An 18,024-nucleotide genomic window follows, 5' to 3' on the forward strand; every position below is an offset into this window, starting at 1 on the left:
ACAATACACCCAAGAGAAGAGGCGTCTGCTTCGTCTCATATGGCCATTGTTAATGGCTACGATAGAGACAAAAGATATCAGCCACCGGCACTGGATGCTAGAGCGACTAGACGAGATTCGAAATGCATCAGCCGAATGCCATTGGAGCTGGCGTGTGGCAAAGGAGATTACAGAATTGCAGGCTAAACCAGGTCAACCTGAAATTGATTTGACAAAGTTCGTGCCATTCGTCCAGCACATACGGACTATCTCGCAAGAACAATAACGCGCAACGCATTTGCGTGCTGACTCATCCCGACCGACCGTCACACTTGACCGCCTCCATTTATCTCGAACCCTATCCCACCCGGTTTTCTAGCGAGGCTCGTTACCCACATAAAAGCCGTTTCGGCATGGCTCCGGGCGGTCACTAATCTTTACATCCACCCTTTTTGGACAGGTAGTTAGGGACTATAGATCATGTAATCAAGGTTATGTAACCAATCCTGAACAGAATATAGCAGCTCCCGCCATCTGACAAGAGGCAGGAAGGAATAAGTAATACACCACCTAATCACCAGATACGTGTTTCCTAGCCGCTGACTCCTCTGCTGCCTCTGACACTATGTCCGTGCCGTTCCACAAGAAAGACTATGAAACATCGCCTAACCTTGGCAGAAAAGGAGATCCTCACAGGTCTAAGCTCTTATCGATAGTGCGGTCAGCCGAGGGTGGCGAAGGCTTAGCAGCGAGCAAATAAACGGCGCAGAAAGGTAATTCATCTCGCAGTCAGGGAGACATTAAATTATCCAAATGTATACCTATACAAGGACAATAGTCTGCATACATTCTCCCGATTTCGATCCACAGATGCGCAGAAGTCTCTTCCAAGAGACATCGTCTAGGATATTGCAAAATGTACTACCGTTTACAGCCTCCCTAACCTCAGTGATTATACCCAAGCCTACCCTATGAAACTTTTGCTCGCTGGTGTCCGAAGCTGTAATAGCTTGCTGTACAAAAAGTCCTTGGTAGGCGGTGAAGGATTGTCGCTCAAGTGTTTTAGCAAGCGGAAGGTAATATGTCTTTTCTCCTAGATTGGTCAACAGTCCGTAATCAAATCTGCACTGCCCTCCCATCTTGAGGTTCGCGCGTCTTGTGGTGATATCTTGAATCTCCAGAAGCCAACCTTTCAGCCTAAGCTCTCTGGCCGTGACTTGCCCAAAGGTGTCATAAGCCGTCGGCGCCACCCATAGGGAAGTGTCTTGAATGAGTGGTTTCGTGATGTGCGACAACTTAGAGGTGATTTGCACCTGGTCATCGATGGATGCCCAAGACCAGGAAGGTGCTATTTTAAGTTAAAAGGGAATTGTAACGAATGCAGAAGCGGGGAAGTCCACCTAAATTTGCAGACCGTCGAACCGGTTTAGTCTGACCATCTGGAGTCCAAAGGAGAGAAGGAATCAGATAGTCGCCGCCCCAGATGCCGGCGAAGTATTTCGCCTGTAGAAACGTTGAGAATGATTTTGCTAGCCCACGTATGGCAACGAGTTTGTCGTCAGTATGGGTCAGCGCACAGCCAGAGTAAATCTCCACGATATGAACCCAGCGCCTAAGCAGAAGATCGGTATTTTCCGTATCAGAGGACAGCCATCCCCGTTCGGTCCCCAAGAAGTCCGCATAGTCGAGCGCTCGCTGGGCTCCTTGACGATAAGCCGGAGTCATGAGCGCCTTTTGGCACTCCCAGATAGGGATCTTAGAGAAATGTATAAGTCGCCTGCTAAGAAACCTTTCTTGGACAATCCATCCTCGCTTATATAGCGGAGCATAGTCCCTCATAAGCCGAACCCAATCTGGGATGATGACGAAAGTCGGGGCAGCGTGGACAAAATTCGACCGAATAAGCAGGGTTTGGGGACATTGATCATCACTGTCTGGAAACATGCTGTAAGTGGAATCGCGCGCTTCACAGGCTGCAATATTGCCTATCCCGTTGGTATAAACACTTTCCATGGTTGCCGCCTCGCGCTCCCAATCTTCAACCGAATCTTGTAATATGCTTCAAGCCATGTATGATGTCAGCAACTTTAGAGGCCAGAAGGCAGGAGAGGTGAAAAAAGCTCACCATAGTGAGTCGATCCAAAGGTAGCGTATATTTAGCTTTCTTGAAACGTTTACGGCGTCCCTGTAGCATTGAGGGAGTGTTTCAACGGGCACGCCAGATATCATGTCCAAGTAATTGTGTTTGGTAAGGCATAGAGGCATATGATTCCCCCAAATATGACTGAGTGTGAGATATTCCACTTTTTGATATACCATGGTTGCTTGGATATCGGGCCGCTCAGCAAGGGCAATGCAGTCGCGCGCGCTCCCAGGTAGCTGTACGTCCAAAAGTCGTGTTGGATACCAGCCGCTGGCCTGTATTCGGCCACACCCGGTAGACTCCTTGACACATGTCTTGAATCTGTCCGACAAAAACTGGAGGTGATCGACGCCAATGTTAGACGATTTCAAATGCTCATTGTTGACAAAGTCCAGGTCCACGTCTGCGTCCGTTAGCACGTGCTCAAGACCCTTCTACTATGACTGTCACTCACAACTTGCGAAGTCATCTATGCAGCAGTAGAAGTAGATGATTTTGGACAATTTAGAACATGATATATCCGCCCAGACACGAAACCGCAGCATAGAGGGGAAGGAGCCTCCTTTTGCCAAGATCAATACACTGGTGAGACGCACCTGGTTTGGCACTTCTCTTCCAAAAAAAAAAAAAAAAAAAAAACATGTTGTATCATGCTTATAAGGGAGCTGCACAGCTGGCAGCCCATGGAAGGCCAAGGATCTGCAAAGGTCTGCGAAGGCGTGCGGCAGTCGGTCTGCATCCCAAACGGACAACATCGTTCTTGTGGAGAAGATAGCCCGGACCGGTTGGCCCGGGTTCCATGGACAAGCAACACCCTTCCCAAGTCCTGATGTAGTAGTACTTTCGTATCTTTGCAGATCGTCCCGCAGTGTTTGGATGTCAGTGCTACTATAGCCTCCTCGGATGGCATCTTCGATCGCCTGCCGCTTAAGTGTTTTGATTCTCTCTATCAGCTCTGGCCATGCAAAATCGATGTGCTCGAGACAAGAGCTGCAAACCCTTGATTCTTCCATTAGTGGTGTTTTACAATCCTGCGAACATAAAAGGGAATGCTTCTGTAAGGGCACAAAATGGATAAATCCAAGGCTGAAAATCTAAACTGTTTGCTGGGCGCGAGACGTTGGTGGTCAACGACCAATTCGGTCGCACTACACCTTCGAAGTCACGTGGCCTGCCTTGCGTAATCTACTTGATACGTAGTTGACACCGTAAGTGGGTGTCATGGATTCAGGCTTGCCAAGACTAGTATAGGTCGTCACGTAATAAGCCCGTGACTAGTCCGCAAGGCCTCGTAGAGCGCCGACCTATACAGGAATTCCTTCCTTCATCTCGATAGATAACTTCATTTGGCACCTACTTGGCTTACTATAGTAGGTCAGACCATAACGGTTTTGCGAGTTTAGTAATGGAAAGTTATGTAACTGTCTCCTATTTTTAGACCTGGCATTTGGTATACATGCCTCAATTTTCGGCACTTAGAACCTCACTTTCTGGACGACTCTATGCCTAGTAGATAACTTCTGACATCTGTTTGCAAGCACTAATAAGCCCCACCGTATCACCGCGACCCATCTTTGTTCCCCTACAACACACGTTGAGAAGCAAATAGGAAGTCATGCAAGTCCCTTTCTTTCGGTTATAAGTCTGCCCTCTTCTTAGATGTACTCGCCATTGCGATCTTGAATTGTGCCATCGCTGCTGACCCTGGCTTACCTCCTTCTTCCAAGCATGCCTCTTGAAGGTGCCCTTATGCCGTTCCTGGCCAGCCCCACTTAGTTATAGTCCGATGCTCAGCTTTGATCTGATCTGCCCATTCGATCTCCAGCGCCTTCAGAGGCTCCACCTAAAATTACAACATCCATATCCCACTAGCTGCATTTCACCGAATTCCACATTGCCATTTCTTTCAGTCACTTTAACTCTTCGATGTCCTCTGCTCGATCTGGTTATTACCAGGTTATCCGTCTCAGTTTGCCTCAAGGGCTGATGTGCGCGGATCGGTTCTGAGTCATACGCAATCCCCATAGCCTCGAGGCTTAACCGGATCTCAACGCATCCGACAGTTCAGTGTCAGACCCTCTGGGTCCAGACATTCTGCTGAACAACGACAATTTCATGGCTAGATTCCCATTCGCCATCCTGGAGCAGAACAACTTGGAAGACGTGAGTTGAGACGGACACGGGTGCAGCCTCGCCACTGACCGAGATTTCAGATCGACAGGGATAAAGTGACCCGCAACCCGATTGTCGCCCAAGAGATTACAAACGAATACGCGTCGTGGATGCGATACTTGAGGCTCCGCTTAGCCATGCTAGGGCTTGAGTTTTAAAAGAGAAGGCGAACCCGGTCACTAAGACGATGAAAGTTCCCAAAGACGCCAAGCTGTACAGTCCGAAAAAGGACGACCACGGTAAAGGAGAGGTGTTACAAAATAGCCACTGCGCTAGCAGTGCCAAAATGAAGCTCCACTTGACCTAGCGCCTAATTAGGTAGCCATGTAACTACTCCTTGCCATAGTTAGGAAAGTTCATGGCATATCTAACGTGAAATGTTTGTGGAAATGAATAAGATGAATGCATCACTCGAACTATCATGTTGCTGAACGGACTGAATTCGCGAGGAACCACAAGCACAGCAGTCCCTTGAAGAACTAATCTTACATGTTACTAAGACGAGGTATCTATTAACTAGAGCTCGGCCATCCGACGAAAGATTAGCCATTGAGCTCGGGCTGGTGAGACGTGGTATAGAATTGTGGCTGAGAAATAGTGGCTGTGCTTTTTCGCGTTTCACTTATTTAATTTCCTTCCTTTCCGTAGAATTTAATAGACCATCGCACTTTTTGCCTTCATTTTACGACAATTCGGTTTGGCGACCGTCGATTTATACGTCTATTTTGGCCACACGAACAATGTACGTTCAACTCGTCGGCACTGACGAGGAGAACTGCGTTGGCTGAGGTTGTGTTACTTGGGGAATATGGCCCAGGAGCACCACTCCAGTTCACCATGAGGTAGAGGACTCAACATGGGTCGCAACAGTTTTACTCAGGGAATGAAGTTACCTCCGCAATCTCCAATTAATTGAGCACCACTGAGATAATAACTGTATTCTGGTATGGCAGAACCGCTGTTCTGGCCCCACAATATGGTGAAGGGCAAGGCCTCGTGAGGAGGTATGATGTACGTCCTGTTCCCAATCGGGCGGTCCTGGCGGATGCCATCGCCCGGTGGTTTGATTCCATAGAAGAACATGGCATCGTCCCGGTTTTCCCAAGTCCAATTGTTGGCGAGGGACTTGTTCCCGGTCCACACGACGCTGAACGAATTGGATGAGAAGAGAAAGAAGGTGTCGATGTTGATGACTCGTGGGAAGGAACTATTGGCATAGAAGTAGCCCTGTTGTATTATCGCGTAGTTGTTGGTCGGTAGTCTTGTCCCAGTCTTACGGAAGAGCATTTCGCTCCTATCGCCGACAAATTGTAATTCGGGGCCGAAGTCAAGGTTGATGATCGTGTTGGAGAAGGTGAAAGCCGACGTGTTGTTGCGAAGACTGTTCACAGCCGCAGCTGTCGCGGAAATTGTATCGCCGTAGTTGACGTTGCTGGCATAGTGGAAGTTGATGCCGGTGGGTATGATCGTTGCCCCGTTGACTGTTGTAGTTACCGTAGCTGGTGCAGTCACGAATAGGCCAGTGCTTGTGCCGATAGTAGCAGAGGTGACTGTTACAGTCCTAACGATGGCGAGCTGGTTAGCAGTTGGGTCCCCTAGAATGGATTTCATAAGGCTTACTTTGTGCTGCCCACAGACGTGATGGTGCTGACTTCACCTACCGGCCCGACGATGGTTGTTGTTTCGCTCTGAACCACAGTTCTGGTCGTTGGCTGTGGTAACAAGCCCAAGGAGGAACACGCAGAAGATATGGCTGCCGTATACCCAGACGGGACGAGATCGGAGCAGGCAGTTCGTGGCGGAAACGTCTCGAATCCCGTGGACGAAGAGCTTTCTGACGGTGGCTTAGAGGTGCTTTGTCCTGAGGATGTCGGCTTTATGGTGCTGGTAGAACTACTGAATGAGGTACTACTGGTTGAAGATCTTGTAGAAGTTGTGGATGTGCTCTTGCTCGTAATTGTTGTGGACTTGGTACTAGGAGAGTTGGATGAACGCGTGGTAGAGCTCGAGATGATAGGGTTTACCGACGAAGTGGATGATCCCTTGCCACTGCTCGTTATTGACGTAGATCTAGTACTGGACGAGCCGGGTAAACGCGTAGTAGAGCTCGAGATGATAGGTTTCACCGACAAGGTGGACGTTGCCTTCGTACTGCTCGTGGAGGTCTTCGGCTTCACGGCATAGTTGCGGTTTTCCAGGTTCCGTTTCCTCTGAAGCGCGGTGGGCAGAGTGAAAGAGCTCTGAGTGCCAGCACTAGGGAGGCATGACACCGTTTGTGTATAGAGACTAGTGCTGGGTGTATAAGGAACCTGGCGAACGTTGTCAGAAGATTTTAGGAGGTGTCATTCGAGGGTTGGGATTTACGGAGAGCGTCGAGCCAAATACGGACGAGGTTATGGTCTGGCATGTTAGAAGGCCCTTTTTATGGCTCGTGACCAAGATAGTTGATATACTCACAGAAGCCACCGTCACGGTGACAGTCGACTCCACGAAAACGACCGTAAAGGTAGCTACCATTTGTAATGTGCTAGTCTCTGTGAAAGGCACCGTCCTGTACGCATCAGCTACATCTCCGATCACTTTCCAAATCGCCCAGTTCATGAGAGGAAGGAACAGTCACGGGCATGCGTTATCTTCACTACATTATCTTGCTCTTGAGGTAACATACAATATTGATGTTGGGGTGGCGACTGGGATACAGGCGCAAACAGACTCTGGCGGAACTGGTGCAGGAGCGAATCCTGTAGCCAGGTTGGCCAAAGATACCAGCAGAAAGCTGTACCACATTTTCACAGCCGACGTGGTGGAAGCGGACGTGATTGGGAGGCTTATGCATCCATGTAGGGTAGCTAGCACTTACCACAACCCCAGCGGAACACGATTATATACTTTATCTGAAGTGCAGGAGGAACTGCAAGTCACGTCAGTGCCGCAGCGAAACACCACAGAAATAAAACTAACTCAGCCCATTTTTTTTTATTCTCCCACCATGTCCGCCGAGTAGGACAGAGTCCTTTTAAAGCTTACATGTGAATCATGTGATAATGAAATAAGTCAGTCTCACAGACCTAATTACCGAGGACCTGACAACTAAAACTAGGATATCAAACCAATATTTCAACCTTTTTATTCGTAGGTGGATCAGTGGCTGACCCCGCATATCCTAACCTGCAGCCTCTAATATAATCCCTATCCTCGCCGCACTAGCCGGCTATCCGCGCCGAGACGATATTTATCACAGCCAAGGAATCGCATGCGGTTTTTATTTCGTCTGTATTCATATCTTGATGTGTAAGTCTCCTGACTATGGCCTATACCGTCGACCAGCTGCTGCTGCTGCGTGCGTTGCATGAAGTAGGACGTTGGCCGGGAATTTGATACTTCTATACGTTTTGCGGTGGAGCGATTGTTTAGAACTTCGTTCGAAGACTACAAAAAAGTCCTGGAATCCAATGAAACGTGTAGCCTGACTTGCTATGACGTGCTGGCTCGCTGACTATGATTGGGTAGGTGGAAGCGAAATGTCTCAACACGAAGTCTTAGACAAACCGTGGACGGTGCGCCGCAGCTAGCCACCTCTTCCAAAGTGAAAGACCTAAAGACGTAACTGACTAATAGCAAGCATGCCCTTCTAAAGGCAACTTTTTAGTGGAACTCTAATTTTTTGTGTGCAATATGCTTGAGAAACGAGTCCCAGGGAAGCTTTTTCTTGTACCCTTCGTTTCATCCACATATCGATGACCCGCACTTCATATACACACATTCGCACCGGGTATTACACGGAGAGTAAAGATTGTGCCATGAACAGAAAACGGAAGTTCTCCTGATTGGCGGAGACTTAGCATACATACCCAGCACCTTCTCTGGCGCCAGGACGGAATTCCATGACAATTCTGAGGGTGCCCATAGAAGGTAGCATTACATCTACGGGAGCTCTAGGAAGATTTTGCTTGTTTGGCTTATCTGTATTACCTAAGATCATCAAAATCCGAAACATGATCTGCTCATTTGTCGAAAGTGGCACTTGAGGCAAAACCCTGCCCATGCACAAGCATCATGCTATAGGCACCATTTTCGCTATCTTAGACGTGATAGGCAAGGCTTAGTAGTGAGAGGATAGAGGCTGACACCAACGTCTGCGATTATCCAATTTTAAGTGGCTCCTAGAGGGTGGTTTAGGGCTAAGCACTGCGCAAGCTCGCCAACGCTGCCAAGTGCGATTTGGAATTGACTAAAATATATAATGTGCATCGTTATTGGAAACATATAAACAAGGCCTAGGGTCTATCTAACATATCATCTTCGAGCTTCCTTTATGATAAAGGACCAAGTATTCGGGTGATTAGGGTATATACGGAAGTCGTAGTTTGAATTTGAAGCATGTTCGCTACTGATCAGGCCGTTGAGAGGCTGAATGGGGTTATAGAGGTTTAGAATGTGTGATTTTTATGTGCAACTTACCCAGGTACTGCAGCTTACCATTCATACGAATCTTGACGCTCAATTACGGAGTTCGCAGACCGTTTGCTACTGAGAAGAGTGGAGCCAGCCCAAGTGATCAACCCCAAGATTGTAAAGCTCCTTTTTGAGGAAGTTCTTGAGTCCTTAGGATACTACTTGACATTAACGTTTGTATGCCGTATGCCGGCCTTATAAATCGCGAGAAATGATATCAGGCGGACTCAATTTGCGATGGAAGAGTAGAGAAGCATAAGTAAACTAGACTTTGAGAAAAAAGTAAGCAAAAGCCTTCTGCTTCTGAAAAGTCCCGGTCCTGTCAGGGTGAATTGGATGCAGGAAGGCTTCGACATTAGCGTTCATGTGCAAGCCGGGGCAGTAGACAGAGCTGTATCACACAAGCAATCTAATCCTGCTTATCAGGATCAAAACAAGAACTGCTGAGGCAAGGATGGAAATGCGAGAAGCCGGATTCAAATTCAGCTAAAAAAAAAAAAAAAAACAAATTTGTGACTAGCCGAACAACGTCAAGACACCCTACGACGCTCGCAGCAGCTGTATCCCCGATAAAAGTGTACGGAACAGGCGCGTTCCGAAGCGGGTGCGGCTCTGGTGATCTAAGCCGCATCCTGATCAACAGTCCCAGAAGGTCTTACTTACCGATGTGGCCAATGACAGCTGGTACTAGAGTGGAATATCCACAGAAGGGAATAAATTCCGTGGGCAGCTAATCGCAGCGTGCGGCCGAGCTTACGATCTGACAACGTTGGGTTAAAATTGCGTCTTCTGCATAACCGATACGACCAATCCCGATCCACAGAATTCTGCAAGTACCACTTGTCATCATCGGCCTTGGCAGACAAGCAGGTGCGATAGGGCCACTATTCGAGCGTTGGTAAGTTGCAAGTTTTGACATGGCTGAATGGTAGCATGATTTATTAGCTTGCTTGATGAGTATATAAGGCCATCGACATCCCATATAACAAGCCCAAAAACGATCCAAAGCAAGCAGCTCAACATCGTTCAAAATTGATTTGTCTACGAACTGAATTTGTAAAATGCGTTCCAATCCTATGTCAATCTTCTCTGCGGCCATCCTGGCCTTCTCTTCAGAAGGAAAAGCTGCTCCGAATCGCAGAGACGATAATTCTACCGTGAATCTTAGCTTAACAGCCCAGCTACAGCTTGCAGATACGTCAGTCGCTCCCTATGACGTCGTAGAGGATTCTTGGCTCACGATCTAGTGGTGTTCAACGTTACCGTCTTCTCTCAAAAGATGAAGATTTTGTTTATTCTTTCAATAAAAGCCAATCCCCCTTCGCCAACCGGCAGAGTTTTCCTGCTTTAACCGGCACCGGCGGAAGCATGGCAGTGGCGGATTTTCCTCGTATGTACCAAGATCCTGTTTCATACCTATAGTTGGCTAAACTTGCCAAAGCCTGCAGCATTGGATTTCTTCACCTCCATCCTCGAGCCACCGAATTGTTCCTCGTAACCGCCGGCCATGTCCTCACTGAAATGGTCCCTGAAGCTGGTGTCCTGGATAGTTCTGGAAAACAGCGAGTAATCCGTACAGACCTCAGACCGAACCAGATGACAGTTTTCTCCATGGGCTCCTTCCACACGCAGGTAAATCCGGAATGCGACCCAGCACATGCCGTGGTGTCGTTCACCTCCGAAGATAGCGGTGTGGGTGGTATTGCGAGTCAGACTTTTGCTTTAAGCGATAATATCATCGAAGCTGCATTTGGGCAAAGCATTTCTGGAGAGGATATCGAAAGATTTCGTAAATCAATTCCTCAAAGTATGGTTGTTACAGTTGAGGAGTGCCTCACCAAATGTGGCATTCCCAAGCGAGCCATTTGAGATGGCTGCTATGGATCCTACCGACGAGCTTGATGCATGTTAGGAGTCTGTTAGACCTGTGAGACGGTTATGAACGGTATACGCCCCCAAGGAGGAGCCGTTAGGTTGTACGCGAGTTGCCGTAGGCGTGAATTGGAATTCTGCAGTGTTCATTGTTGTATCTAAGCTCCCTTTGCGACCTTCGGAGACTTGAAGCTAGCTTGAATTACTCAGCCATAAGGCCTAGCATCACTCGGAAGAATCTTGCTCAAACGAGGTGCTGATTCAGTTGTTTGTTTGTATCATAGAAGCTACATTCCCTGGCGGTACAAGAGGAATACAAGAGCAGGCCACAATATTGAAATCGTGAGTTCTAGACGTTAGCTGATTTGGTTCAAATTTCCGACCGTTAGCCAAAAATATAATGCATCTGGAGCCCCATTGGTAACTTCTTTGGTCCAAGATAAGAAGGGCGAATGCTGAATCGTCTGTCTGGAACAATCGACCAGCATGCAGCAGCCGGTCACGAAGATGATTCGAGGTGAAAGAGGAAGCATCGTGACAAAGATGAGAAAGAGTTAGGCCTCGGTCAGAACCATAGTGTTGCGACACTAAATCTTATCTGCTCTACGCACCTTAAATTAGCCGAGACATTCGTTTGACAACTTAGGTTAGGAGTCAAGATTAAGGTCTGGCACTCTTATTCATGCCCATCAGATCAGCGCCAAGTTCTATTGGTTTCTCGTCTCTTACAAAGCTGAGATGTACCCCTGTCTGGTGTTGCGTTCGTTGCCCGTAGTTCTATGCCAATCAAAAGAGGAGCCGCCGTGGACGACCAATTACGGACGAAACCGCTACAAAATATGGGCTGTTCACGATTGGCCCCTCCGGCGGCTGTCTTTGGCCAGGCTTTGTGCCGGTTCTTATTCATGTGACCGAAAACGCACAAGGAGCTCATGCAGACGATCAATCCTTCACGTTTCTTAACGCGATGCTGTGTGAGAAACAGTTGAGCTTTTCCCTGATTTGTAATCTCCGCCTATCTCACCCGGTTCAAAAACTTGGTAAAAGCGACAGAGTACTTCTACTTCTCATCTCTCTGAACACTTAAGAGCCGAAAGGTCTTCGGCAGCTCCTTTCAGTAGCCAGGAGAAGCAAGAACCCAACATGAGCATCATCCTGCAGCCATTCCTGGATGTAGTTGGCGTGGTCTTCCAATTTCTTACTGTCAAACACTTCCGACGAGAACTGTCCGCTACAAACCTCTCCTCGCAAAAGATGAAGCATACCGTCATCATCGGCGACGGGTTCGCCGGCGTCAGTGCTGCCCATAGATTTCTTAAGAACGTCGGCAAGACCACCACCGTCACATACAAGCTCACGTTGGTGTCGCGTGATAGCCACTTCTACTGGAACATTGCCGCGCCGCGCGGCATAATTCCCGGCCAAATTCCCCACGAACAGCTTTTCCAACCCATCAACGCTGGCTTTTCCAAGTACGGTCCCAACACATTCAAATTCGTTCTCAGTACTGCCACCGTGTCAAGGGGGATTGTGAGGTCAGGTATAATCAGAAGTCCAAATGTCTGGTTCAATTCAGAAAGAGACTGAATCTTGCCCCTCTACAAGGAAAGGGGACAAGATAGGGATTATATAGCGGACACGGTTCGGCATCTCACCGGTCCTTCTGTAAACCTAATGCACTGCCCTGACACACCGACATCGACGTCGATGGCAAGAAGGTTGCGGTGGTCGAGGTCGACGGCAAGGCCACTCAAATTAGCTATGACTACCTGGCACTGGCTCCAGAACGAAGGTGGATGGTCCTTTCGAGTCCAGTAGTTTCACCGAGGCGACACAGCAGGCCGTACATGAATTTCAGAGGCGCGTGAAAACCGCCAGGTCCATAGGCATCGTGGGCGCCGGCCCAACGGGAGTAGAGACAGCTGGCGAGCTGGCTTTTGAGTACGGTAAGAACAAGAAGATTACTCTCATGACTTGACAAATTGCAATATCTACGCTGGAACACATTTGAATCTTGCTCTGGATCTCTAGCGGACCTACCGTCCTCGAAAACAGGCCGGCAGGTGTGACTAGCACAGCATTGAAGCAACTCGAGGCTCTGCATGTCGACGTCAGAGTCAGCACCAAGGTGAAAAATCCGGTGTCGCAACCCGATGGCAAATTCGAATTGATTCTTTCTAGTGACGACAGAATACTGCCTGACCTTTACATTCCCACCTTTGGAGTCCTACCCAACTCCTCATTTCTACCTTCCCAGTTCCCTGACGCCAAGGGCTTCATCAAAGTAGACAAGTATTTTCACATCAAAGGCACTGGAGGTGCTTTCGCCATTGGCGACGTTAGTGACTCTGAGGCACCATAATTTTGGTTCGTCGAGAGGTAATCTGTGCACATGGCCAAAACAATTTGGTGGTGTATTTGAGCGGCAAGCCTGCAGCGCCATACAAGGCTTCGACGACCACTACGTTAGACCCAGAACAGGTATAGGGGCTTCAGATCGGTAAGAACTCTGGCACAGGCCATTTTGGTAATTTCACGTTGCCAGGTTTCCTGGTCAAGACCATACGAAAGACGCTGTTTATCGAGAATTTACCCAAGACGGTCGACGGATCAATGCTCTAAAGAAATAGAGTGACCAATTTGAAGGAATTCCAATGAAATCGATTTATATATCGCAAATGTCGCGTTGTATGTGCATGATGTAGCCAAATACCCAGTAGCCTATCGCAAGAGAGATCTCAGCACACCAAGAAGTGTTGAAAGGGTTTCGGGATACACCATGTACATCTCGAGCATGCTGAGTATACCGTCGATATGATTACAGGTACCTAGGTAGTTAAGGGGACGCACGCGCACCAGCCACCTGGCGTAGCTCTAGCCACTCGACACCAGCCACACCAGCCAAAGACCGCTAAAGATCGCTAAAGATCACTAAAAGACGCCAGCCCGTGACAGCAATTTCCTGTGCCGCAGGAGGATGCCTTACCGCATCAGCAGCGTCCATGACGAACAAATTACCTGAAATAAGGCGCCTCGCCGTCCCCCTGAACATTGCGGTTCTTTAACACGCCGAGCCCTCGCCTTCTGCACACGTTCACTGCCTTGATTCCGTTCGTTGCGATGAAGTTGGTTCCTTTCGGGGCCTCAATAGGCCTATTGCATCTTCAGGCGGTCCTCGCTCAATCCACTGGAACCTCTGCTGCGACCAGTACCGCCACGTCCACGGCGTCGGCATCAAGCTGTACGGCTTCCCTCATCACCACTCTCTGCAGCTATAAAGAACCGGGCCCGGAGTTCGCCGTTGCCAGCGGCAGCAGAGCCTCCTGCTGGAACTATTGCAACGCCCACAGCCCATGTAGCTTTGTCATTTTCTCCGCCGGCAACCCCTACACCGGAACCGGCACCTGTTGGTTGTACCCCGGTGAAAGCTTTGATGCGAGCGCCGGCAGCTCTGACTGCGGCAACCCCAGCCTGTCCGTCTACAGCCAACCCGTGTGCGCCGGCGGGAGCGCAACCACCACCTCTGGTACCTGCGCGGCCACCGCAACACCCTCTGCTGTCGCATCCATCTGCGGTTACCCGACACCACCGGATAACTGCTTTGATGGCTGTACTGCTAGTTTGGGTGCAACGGACTGCCTGAGCCAATGTGCCAAGGCCGCCTCCTGCAGCTACGTGGTTTTCAATCCAGATAACCCAAGCAACTCGCCTTATGCCTCAGGCTCTTGTTGGATGTATCCGAATGGCACATATGATGCTGGGCTCGCGACCACATGTAGTGGCAAGCCTGAGCAATTCGTTTATGATAACTTGTGTCCTAAGCCATCGCCTACCTCGTCCTCTGCTCTTTCATCTACTACGGCAACCAATACTGGTACTGCAACCACGGCTGGTGGGTCGGGCTCGACCACGAGCAGCCAGAATGCCGCGCCTACTGGCCTTTCACACCGCAGCTCACTGGCTTTAGGATTGGGTCTGTCGTTATGGCTAGGCCTTGAGTAACTCCCTGCCTGCATTAGTTACCTATCCAGGTTGGGAAGCTGCGGGTGGCAGGTGTACTAAATCAATGCATGTTGTCTCAGCAAAGTCTGTCATCGGCTGGATGCAATATCCTACTTTGTGTCCAATCTTGTGTCGATATCTTCACCGCTCTGAGCTCCAGATGCGAAGTGGAAACAAGTATCTCCAAGGATGTCTCCGACTTGTAAACCATGGCAATTTCTTCTTCAGAACGCCACTGCGTCTATTAATACTTTAATATAATTCGCTTTGAAATTATGCACTGTCACATACGACAATAGGCGCTAGAGAAATCGGGATCCTGTCCGCTCTCCCAGAGATAAATTGGCAACCGCCCGCTTGACATTAATGATCCCAGGGTCGCAGCTCCGTCGTCGAAAACGGAGTCCCGTCACACTGTTCCCGGCCGCCCCATCTTACCGTTCCGAGCGACCGTTCTGCCCTGCGTAACTATCTCATCCATCAATCCTGCTGGGCCGCTAGTATCTCGAGTAGGAACTGTCGAAGCACACATGATGGCTCGGACAATAGGATGAGCCACCTTGGGCCATCAGCCTTGTTTTGAATCACCGACCTATTCAGAGCGCTGGTGTAGATAAGTAGTGCCTGATTTGGGGTTTCTGCAGTCAAGTAGGAAATGAGCAGTTGTGAAGTGAAGAATACGTGCAGAAGAACATCAGGCTGGGCCGAGGCGCAAGACCTACAAAATCAAGCTTCGTCATACTAGACGAAAGCGATTGCCTTGACATTTGTCTTGGCGCTGGGTTGGTGGCTGCACAGATGGCTGTTACGGTTATATTGAACATGCCAGCTTATCTATATTATATATCGTTGAAGCTAAGATCCTATTGTTTGTTCAAGGGTTCTCACATCTGGCCGCTGACACATGTACTTTAAATGCCTCCAGAGTCGAACAACAAGACCCTAGTGGACGATGAGGTACCTGAAGGGCCAGAATCGGGCGACTGCGCATTTCAACTCCAGTTAACTAATGATCTACAATTCCCCACTAGGAAGCTATAGAATCCGGAATACTAGATCAAGAGGAGTAGCTCCGAGTTTCAGAGTCAGATCATCTGCCCGTGCAAAGGCATGTTCCTGCCATCTTGGTGAGTGAAGAGCACGTCCTGCTCTAGTAGCTTGTGTTAAACCACGGATGCCCCAACACCTGTTGCACTGTAAGCCGTTCTTCTGCCCGGTATCTCAGTAACTTCTCCAGAAGATCGGCCAGAGCTGCAGCCTCGGGCTCTGAAATGTGCTGGAATTGCGGATGGTCACAGTCCCGCTTAGTACAGTCGTGACAGCTCACAAGTTTGTCATGTATCAAATGAGTGCGTTTTTCTTGCGTGTATGGATGGGCTGGGGAAGTGTCTGTGTCATCTTCGTCGTCCGGTTCGAAGAATTCTACCCACGGCTCAGGAGGTTCCCCGAGGAGGGAGGCAATCTCATCCACATAGTTCTGTTTGTGGATGCCAACCAACTGGAATACGTCAAATAGCCGCTGTCCTACCCGCATCTCGTACAGCGTACAGCCAAGAGACCACATGTCCATAGCTAGAGTGCCGCGCTTGTCAAAGAAAACCTCGGGTGCTGCGTAGTTGACTGGAATGCCATAGCTGCTGGGTGGATTTGACGTATAGAATGCTTGACCGAAGTCAATGATATGTGCCTCCGGGAATATGCATTCAAAATCGACATATCTGTACTCGACTGGAAAGACGAGGTATTTGGGGGCGTGGGGGATTTTGGGAGGCAGGTGGTTATCATTGCGCACATGAATATTAATCGTTTCTGGCTCTTCAAGACATTCAAACACCTCATTTACGCTCAGGCCGTCAAGGCTCTTTAAGCCTAAAAGAATATTGGAGGGCCGAAAATCTATAATTTGTTAAACGTCTGGAGTATGAAGATGCGCTGAGCTAGACGTACCTCCGTGGCAAATACCGTTTCTGTGCAACATCCCTAAAGCTTCTACCACCTGTCGCGAAATGTCCTGTATGGTCTTGGACGAGCTTTCCCCAGAGCCGAATACTTCTCTTACATGCCGCACCGTCGGCCCGAGCACAGGCAGGACAAAACAAAGGTGCTGTCCGTTCGGGCTCTGGCTTACAAAGTGCTCTTGAGGAAGGCAAAAGTTCCGTCCGACGGCGGCAGCCGTGTCTAAGCACTTCTCTTTGAGGGTAGTTGCTAGTAGGAGATCGGCATTTTGGTCTGCTTCCTCCCTGGCGACATGAATCTTGATAGCCACATAAGTGGGGATTTCGGCATGCCGGTCCTCGCAGAGCCATACGGTCGCAAGGCCGCCATGGCCGAGCTTGTGGATGATTCGATACTGGCCGTTGTGAAGCTCATCTTGGAGATGGAGAGGATAATATCCGCCGGGGCGAAATCCATGCAGTTTTTCGAGTTCGTCAGCTGCTCCACCAACAAAGAGCCTCCTCCACATGTGGTCAGGATGCATCAGTAAGTCTGTTGTCTGCGGTTGTTGACTACAGGAAGCCCTGGTAGGTCGGCGCATTGTGCTCATTGGTCCAGGCAGATCTGTTCTTTGGAGGTCGTGTTTTCACTGTCACTTTTGTTGGATTTGAGAATTGGAATGAAGGCATGTTGAAGAGGGTCAAGAGCGATTTTCGGACCTGGGTGGTATTACGTGCCCAGCGGCCAACATATGGAGCCCGGCCAAGGCCAGCACAGCTCCAGCTTTTGCCAAGGGACACCAGGGAGCCAGCCTTCCAGGCAAGTGGTTAACACAAGACGTTGCGCACGCCTCAATGAGATCTGCCTGTTGGTGCGCGAACTCCTGTGTCAACCACTTGCCAGGCAACCAGGGCCCAAGACCCTGGTCAGGCCACCCGACTGGGCACTCTCCGAGGTCTGCTGCTTTGGCTGCCGCCGCCGATGCTGTCACGTGACCCAGATAAACCTCTACATCATTCATTGTGCTCTAACATTGATCAGCTGATACGCCACGGAGTGTCTTACGGCATCTGTCCATGTGGAACGGGATGTTTGACCTTACCTTGCAAAGGAAGGTATCCAGGGAACGGTGATGCGAACGTTGTAGATGTGTTACAAACCACCAAGATGCATGAGTTTTGTTCATGACCACCGTATTTGAGGGTGCATGTAAATCTTGCACCTCTCGCACCTTCCACAGTGCCTTATTAGGCAGAATCAGCCTCAATACATACGGAGTCATTCATTTCTGCTTTGCAGAAACGGGACAATCCCCCCCTCCTTCTTTCCTGATTGCGCTTCTTCTCACTGACAACTACGTGTCACCTCTTCCTGCCTAGATGCAAGACGACTTACCACACACACCTCTTCACTAAACACTACTGTTCCTGTCTTCCCGTGCCTTTTTCCGCAGGACAGCGCTGCTC

General features: G+C 49.3%; 4 protein-coding genes across 4 annotated transcripts; 2 read left to right on the forward strand and 2 right to left on the reverse strand.

Moving 5' to 3' along the window:
• Positions 1–5,170: 5,170 nt before the first annotated feature.
• JN550_008484 (uncharacterized protein) lies at positions 5,171–7,081 on the reverse strand (the record flags this gene model as incomplete). The annotated part of the gene is made up of 4 exons (XM_049320450.1): positions 5,171–5,855; positions 5,915–6,603; positions 6,752–6,845; positions 6,963–7,081. The coding sequence occupies 4 exons, from the start codon at positions 7,079–7,081 to the stop codon at positions 5,171–5,173; spliced, it is 1,587 nt and encodes a 528-aa protein (XP_049169416.1).
• Positions 7,082–11,764: 4,683 nt separating this feature from the next.
• Positions 11,765–12,983, forward strand: JN550_008485 (uncharacterized protein; the record flags this gene model as incomplete). The annotated part of the gene is made up of 3 exons (XM_049320451.1): positions 11,765–12,156; positions 12,440–12,562; positions 12,653–12,983. The coding sequence occupies 3 exons, from the start codon at positions 11,765–11,767 to the stop codon at positions 12,981–12,983; spliced, it is 846 nt and encodes a 281-aa protein (XP_049169417.1).
• A 758-nt stretch (positions 12,984–13,741) lies between these two features.
• Positions 13,742–14,623, forward strand: JN550_008486 (uncharacterized protein; the record flags this gene model as incomplete). Its single annotated transcript, XM_049320452.1, has 1 exon — positions 13,742–14,623. One exon carries the CDS (start codon positions 13,742–13,744, stop codon positions 14,621–14,623), a length of 882 nt encoding a protein of 293 aa, XP_049169418.1.
• A 1,150-nt stretch (positions 14,624–15,773) lies between these two features.
• On the reverse strand, positions 15,774–17,159 carry JN550_008487 (uncharacterized protein; the record flags this gene model as incomplete). The annotated part of the gene is made up of 2 exons (XM_049320454.1): positions 15,774–16,519; positions 16,571–17,159. 2 exons carry the CDS (start codon positions 17,157–17,159, stop codon positions 15,774–15,776), a joined length of 1,335 nt encoding a protein of 444 aa, XP_049169419.1.
• Positions 17,160–18,024: the final 865 nt, after the last annotated feature.

This window comes from Neoarthrinium moseri (genome assembly GCF_022829205.1).
Source record: "Neoarthrinium moseri strain CBS 164.80 chromosome Unknown scaffold36_Wmoseri_CBS_16480, whole genome shotgun sequence".
Classification (NCBI taxonomy): domain Eukaryota; kingdom Fungi; phylum Ascomycota; class Sordariomycetes; order Amphisphaeriales; family Apiosporaceae; genus Neoarthrinium; species Neoarthrinium moseri.